Source organism: Furipterus horrens, unplaced genomic scaffold, assembly GCF_987537825.1.
Source record: "Furipterus horrens unplaced genomic scaffold, mFurHor1.1.pri manual_scaffold_8, whole genome shotgun sequence".
Lineage (NCBI taxonomy): Eukaryota > Metazoa > Chordata > Mammalia > Chiroptera > Furipteridae > Furipterus > Furipterus horrens.
Window position 1 is genome coordinate 89,834,406 of NW_028327178.1, and position 6,802 is coordinate 89,841,207.

A 6,802-nucleotide genomic window follows, 5' to 3' on the forward strand; every position below is an offset into this window, starting at 1 on the left:
GAGGAAGAGAAACTCCAATGTGTGATTGCCTCTCACGCGCCCAGGCATGTGCCCTGACTGGGAATCAACTGGTGACCCTTTCGTTCGCAGGCCAGCGTTCAATCTAGTGAACCACATCAGCCAGGGTAGTAGTTGAGTTTTTATTACACAAAGTAGTACACAAATACACTTCTGTTTAAAAATGTATTCAATAAATATCAATAAATACCTATGTGTAATGGATTAGAGACCTAAAACTATAAAAACCTAAAACTATAAAACTCCTTGAAAATATAGGAGAAAATCTTTGTGATCTTGGATTAGGCAAAGATTTTTTATAAATGACAAAAAAGAAAAAAGCATGAAGATTCAGTCCCCAGTCAGGGCATGTATGAGAGGCAACCGATCGATATTTCTCTCTTATATTGATATTTCTCTCCCTTTCTTTCTCCCTCTCTTCCCCTCTCTCTTAAGTAAATAAATAAAGTTTGACCAACAAAACTTTTTAAAAAGAAAGAAAGAAAACCAAATCAAAAGAAATGGGCAAAAAATTAAAGGGTAGCATGAGAGATTCTCATCATGGAGCTGTTCTGTGTCTTCACCATGGCGGTGCTCATAAGAATCTGTACAAGATTAAATTGCACAGAACTAAATCCACACACAAATGGGCACATGCCAATCAGGTGAAATCTAAATTTCATGTGAAATCTCCTTGTAATATTGTACTTCAACTATGCAAGAAGCTACCATCAGGGAAACTGGGTAAAGGATATAAGGGGTTTCTTTCTATTATTTCTTATGACTGTGTGTGAATCTATAATTATCTAAAATTAATTTTTAATGAGCAAAAAAAATGTAGGACATTTTACCAGAGAAGATATATGGATGGCATATAAGCACATAAAAAGATGCTCAACTTTTTAGTCATTCAGAAAATACAAATTAAAACCACAGTGAGATACCACATACATCTATTAGAATGACTGAAAAAGACTGACCACATCAACTGTTAGAGAGGACGTGGAGAACCAGGACTCTCCATACTGCTTATTGGAATGTGAAAAGGTACATCCTCTTGGGAAAACAGTTGAGCAGTTTCTTATAAAATTAAATAAATACCTACTATGTGACACAATCACTTCACTAATGTTTTACCTAAGAGAAATGAAAGCACAGATTCACATGAACACTTGTATAGCAGTGTTCAAAGCAGCTTTATTTGTATTAACCAAAAACTGTAAACAACCAAGATGTCTATCAAAGTAAATGGATAAACACATTGTGGTATATCCATACACTGCTACTAAGCAATAAAAAGGAATGAACATGAATGAATCTCAGAATAACTATGCTGAGTTAAAGAAACTAGGCTGGCCCTGGCCGGGGTGGCTCAGTTGGTTGGGTGTTGTGCCGCAAAGCAGAAGGTCACCAGTTTGATTCCTGGGTCAGGGTACATGTCTGAGTTGCCACCTGGTCCCCAGTTGGGGGGAGTGTGTGAGGCAACCGACCAATATTTCTCTCACACATCAATGTTTATCTCCTCTTTCTCCCTCCCTTCTCCTTTCTCTAAAAATAAATAAATAAAATCTTTAAAAAAAAAGGAAAGTAGGCTGAAAAAGCTACAATAAAGAATATGTAACAACTGGAGGGAGGGATGTGACTGGGTGGAGGGGAACAAAGGGAAAATAAATTGGGACAACTGTAACAACATAATCAATAAAGCATATTAAAAAAAGAATATGCCCTGTATATATATTATATATATATGTACTATGTATTGTGAATATATACTGTATTTTATATAAAATTCTAGCACATGCAAACTACATAAAATACAGATGGCTGGTTGCCTGGGCACTGGGTAGAAGGGTGGGGAGGGATTATGGAGGTCAGAAGAAAGCTTCTAGGGGTGATGAAGTATATGTTAATTTTCTCGATTCTGGTAATGATTCATGGGTACATTTATGATGCCGTCCACTTTAAATATATGCAGTTTGCATATTTCAATTATACTTAAGTAACACGCTAAGAAAAAAACAAAAATCAAATACCTATGTGAAGGTAACAGTGAAATTCTAATTTCACAGTGTTCCCCTTCCCTTCTCACTCCTCTTCACAGTGGTAACAGTAATTTGGTGTTTATCCTTTTTTTCTTCTTTCTAATATTTTTTATTGAGGTGCAATTTAAATACAGTGAAGTGCACAAAAGTATATAATTCAGTGTGTCTTGACAAATTCATTCACTTTGTAATCCACACCTCATCATGATATGGAACATTCCCATCACTCCAGAAAGCTCCCTCACACCCCCTTCCCTGGCAACTCTCACCCTCCACTCCCAGAGGCAACCAGCATTCTGATTGCTTTCATTGTACATTAGCTGTACCTGTTCTAGAACTTCGTTTGCGAGAAATCACACAGTATTGTGTTTGAAACTTTCTGCAGCATAATTTCCTCTCTTGTTTTAAATTCATTTCCAGATACACATGTACTTCGGTGCAGCACGTTTGCTTTTCTACAAAAGGTGCTACCTCAACCCCAGTCTAACTCCAGCTTTCTCTACCAAGAGTGGGATCTAGGTGTCTCTCAGAGAGAGCCCTATCGCCCCTGCTGCAGGGTCAGTCCCCAGCAAGGATGTTCCATTCATCTTTTATCGCCACTGTTGGTGGATATTTAGGTTATTTCAACTTCCCCTCTTGTAAACAGCTCCTCAGTGAACATCCTTGAGCAGACATCCTTGCTCTCACGTGTGCAGGTGTCTCTGAAATTGATTCCAGTAAGAATTGCCAGGTCAATTAATGAACACTCAATAGTGAATTAATATCCTAATTTTCTCTGCTTGGCCATTGTCCTTCCAATTCTTTAGCACTTCTTCTGCACAGCAAAATGTTCTCGCCAGTAATTAAGAGGATTGCTAAGCAAGCCTAGGAAGTTTGGAGAGCTTGCAGGGGGTATTGTAAGGGGATGGGGAGTCCAGCTAATTAATTTATGTCTCTCTCCTTTGAAGATTGTCTCACTGATCAGTATTTCTAGTGTCCTTGTGTGGAGGCAGGGGGCTGGTTTATTGACCCCCTTCTCCAAACTTCTGTAGAAAAAGAAACTTGCTGCTACCCAGAGAATTAATTGCTTGGGGGTACTAGGGGACATAATATCACTCAGTCCTGTGTGAGGGCGGAATTTTAGCCCTGCTAAGCTGTGCGGCCTTGGGTAGCTATTCTAAGCCTCAGTTTCCCAGCTCTGGTCTATCTAGGGCTCTGGAGGTGACTGCCTGCCCTGGCAGGAAGGGACCTCATTACAATGAATTGCGCTTGTTATTAATAATGCAGCTATCACAACAGCTGTGGCTCCTGGGAGGCTTTTTTGAGCCTCAGTTTCCTCCTCTGTATAAAGAAACCAAACAGCTCCTCTCTTTAGAATTGTGGCAAGGATTACAGACGATGATAAAGACGAGCTCTTCACATAGTGCCTGCCTGCCCTCCAGTAAGAACGCAGCAAATCGTCACCTGGGAGGTTATTATCGAAATACCAGGGAGATATTAGGGCTCTGAGAGGCCGAGACTCAACTAAATTCACCCAACAGCAGTAAGGGGAGCTGGATATGGGGAGGAGATGATGAAGAAGCTTCCTAAGCCGCCCAAGCTGTGGCCCTGGCGGGGCCAGTCCAGGTGTGGGGCGGGGAGGTAAGGTGACCCTTGCCCGGAGACCCGTGCCGGTAAGGAACACATTCCCAGGCCTCCTGCCGGAGGTCCGCAGGTGACTGGCGGGCTGAGGGAAGCTCTCAGAGCCGAGTTTGTCGTCTCCATGGCGACCGCCCGCGTGGCGCCAGCCTGACAGCCCGTCCCGGTTTTATGAATGGGTGACGTCACGGGCCTGGCGTCTAACGGTCTGAGCCTCTTGTTCAGACGCTGACACAGACCAGCCCGGGAAGCCCGGCGGGGGGAAAGGGGGGACTGGAGCTCCACAGCTGCCGCTCCGTGGGAGACCCTGATCCGAGATCTTTGGGGTAGGGGGCGGGGATAGCCAAAAAAGGGAGAAAAATTTAAAAATCACTACTTGATGCAGATTTAGAGAATTTTTGCAAGGGGCTGCAAATTCAGGGTAGAATTAGGAGACGCAGCTCCACTCTGGGAGCTTTCTGTCTGGTTCAGGTCCCAGAAGCCCAACCCCCAGTCCTAGAGGAAGACTCCCAAATTAATTGCTCCTACCCCAAAGGGCCTGGGTAAGTCCCCCTGGTCCCAGGAACATTAACAACATTCTCTGGGAATTGGGGGTGGGGGGATCGGTCCCGGTGCTGGTATTAAAGGGCTGCCGTTTTAAATTTCTGCCCAAATATTCGCGAGATTGAGGTCCCAGAGGTCATCGTCCAATAGGATCCAAAGCCCAGGCTCTCTGGGCGGCCCCAGAGCCAGCTGCTGCTTCATTGGGGCCTCAGTTTCTCTAATCTGTAAAATGGAGCTGGAGAAATGAGAAAGTGAACCTGGAAAAGGTGTTTCTTTTTTCTTTCTTTCTTTCCGAGAGAAAGAAAGGGAGCGAAAGAGAGAGACAGAGCAACTTGTTCCATTTATTTATGCATTCATTGGTTATGGCGTATGGGGACGACGCTCTAACCAATTGAGCTACCTGGCCAGGGCCGGGAAAGCTGATTCTTGAAACATTTTCCTTACGGGCAATATCGGTTTTGCCTCCTTGCCTCCTTCACGAGGACCCCAATGCGGCCTTAGCCTCTAGCCAGTCTGCCCCATGCCCCCTCACTCTGTTCTTGAGACGCGAGGTCCCCTTTCCAGTCTCTCCAGGGTACACTTGTAGAGCAGGAGGCGGGGCCCAGAGGCTCTGGAGGCCAGGCCTCCAGATCTTCCATTGGCTGCTTTTGAACGTCTGAGTCCGCCCCTCGGGGAGGAGACGGGGCGTCTTTATAATGATCTGGCTGTGAGATTTGGATCGCGCATTCTACAACCGCCTTTTTAGCGCTTAAACTTCGTTTTGCAAGCCCAGCTCACGCCTCCTCTTTCTTACCCCGACGCCAGAATCATGAAGGTCGCCAGTGGCAACACCGCGGCCGCCGCCGGCCCCAGCTGCGCACTGAAAGCCGGCAAGACTGCGGGCGGCGCCGGCGAGGTGGTGCGCTGCCTGTCCGAGCAGAGCGTGGCCATCTCGCGCTGCGCGGGCGGCCCCGGGGCGCGCCTGCCCGCCCTGCTAGACGAGCAGCAGGTCAACGTGCTGCTCTACGACATGAACGGCTGCTACTCGCGCCTCAAGGAGCTGGTGCCCACCCTGCCTCAAAACCGTAAAGTGAGCAGGGTGGAGATCCTCCAGCACGTCATCGACTACATCTGGGACCTGGAGTTAGAGCTGAACTCGGAATCTCAAGTCGGGACCCCCGGGGGTCGGGGGCTCCCCGCTCGGGCTCCGCTCAGCACCCTCAACGGTGAGATCAGCGCCCTGGCGGCCGAGGTGAGGTCCGACGTGGAGCACGAGATCATTTTCCTTCTACAGATGGGAAAACTGAGGCTCGGAGAGGGAGGGGGGACTTGGTCCTTCGTCTACCCCATCCTTTCGGGCCCCTGGCTATGTAAGGGTTCCCAAGGACACCGGAAGAAGCGCTCCTTCCTCGTGTCTTCTGGGGAAGGGACGGCTTGCAGCCTTGTCCCCTCCAGCCAGCCCGACTCACCGCTTCTCTCTTCGTTTCACAGGCGGCTTGTGTTCCAGCGGACGATCGCATCTTGTGCCGCTGAAGTGTCGTCTTCCAGGACCGGCAGACCCCAGCCCTCCAGGGGCCGAGAAGAAGTGCCCTCTTGTCCTCCCAAGCTCCTCGCCGCAGCTGGGGAGGAACAAAATTGAGATCAGCGGCCTTTGGGTTCATGCTGGATCCAGCCCAGGGCTGGGGGACTGACAGGGCAGGCCGACCTTCCCTCCACACCTATCAGCCACCAGAGACTTGGGGGAGTTCCCCACCCCCCGTGTGTTTCTATTTTTTGAAAAGCAGACATTTTAAAAAATGGTCACGTTTGGTGCTTCTCAGATTTCTGAGGAAATTAATTGCTTTGTATTGTATATTACAATGATCACCGACTGAGAATATTGTTTTACAATAGTTCTGTGGGTTTGTTTGTTTTTTTTCTGTTGTTATTAAACAAATACTTTAGATGATAGTAAAGTTGCACTGTTCTTGGGTTGAGGGGAAGGACTTGGCTTGGGTGGGGTGACCCCTGACCCTTTCCGAAGCTGGTGTTTGGGGGGGAGGGGGGGAGGATTGGAAGGCCACATCTGTGCTGTCACTTTTACCGACCTAAACTGTTTCCAGTGTCTTTATTCTTTCCCTACTCCCTGGCCATTTTCCTGTTCCCTGGTATCATAAGTTAAATTCTCTAAGGTTTCTCAGAAGTGTTCATTGAACCACGTGTGTCACCTGGGGGGGTTGTTTAAATGCAGTTCAACCTGCTAAGGTCCATTCTGGGTTGAGAAGTATTCAACGAGCCATTTAAGTTGGAGAACCAGGTCACTAGACCACCTGCATCTTTGCCAAAATGGGGGAAGTGAGATCCAGAGGGAAGGGACTTACTCAGAGCCTCAGTTTGAGGCAGGACTTTCATTGCCCCATTCCCCAGTAGGAGGTGTCCCCCACAATGGGCAGCCTAACCCTGGGTCCCAGCAGGCTACCCTGGGGCTCCAGGCTTGTCCAAGTGGGTGAGCAAGTTGGCAGGGCCAGCCTGGGCACAGCTGCAGGGCCACCTGCTCTGGGTCTGGAGTCAGCCCCCTCACCCTGGCCTGGCTTTGCCAGCAGCTCACAGGAACCTCCTCTCTCCCCCAGGGCTCCTGTGTGGGC

General features: G+C 47.6%; 1 protein-coding gene across 2 annotated transcripts; it reads left to right on the forward strand.

Moving 5' to 3' along the window:
• The first annotated feature begins 4,905 nt into the window (after positions 1 to 4,905).
• On the forward strand, positions 4,906 to 6,122 carry ID1 (inhibitor of DNA binding 1). Of its 2 annotated transcripts, none has more exons than XM_090285263.1 (2): positions 4,906 to 5,430; positions 5,670 to 6,122. In XM_090285263.1, the coding sequence occupies exons 1-2, from the start codon at positions 5,008 to 5,010 to the stop codon at positions 5,709 to 5,711; spliced, it is 465 nt and encodes a 154-aa protein (XP_090141389.1). In that variant the 5' UTR covers positions 4,906 to 5,007; the 3' UTR covers positions 5,712 to 6,122. The 2 variants fall into 2 exon arrangements, with proteins under 2 accessions (XP_090141389.1, XP_090141388.1); XM_090285262.1 differs by having other exon boundaries at positions 4,906 to 5,404.
• The last annotated feature ends 680 nt before the right edge of the window (positions 6,123 to 6,802 follow it).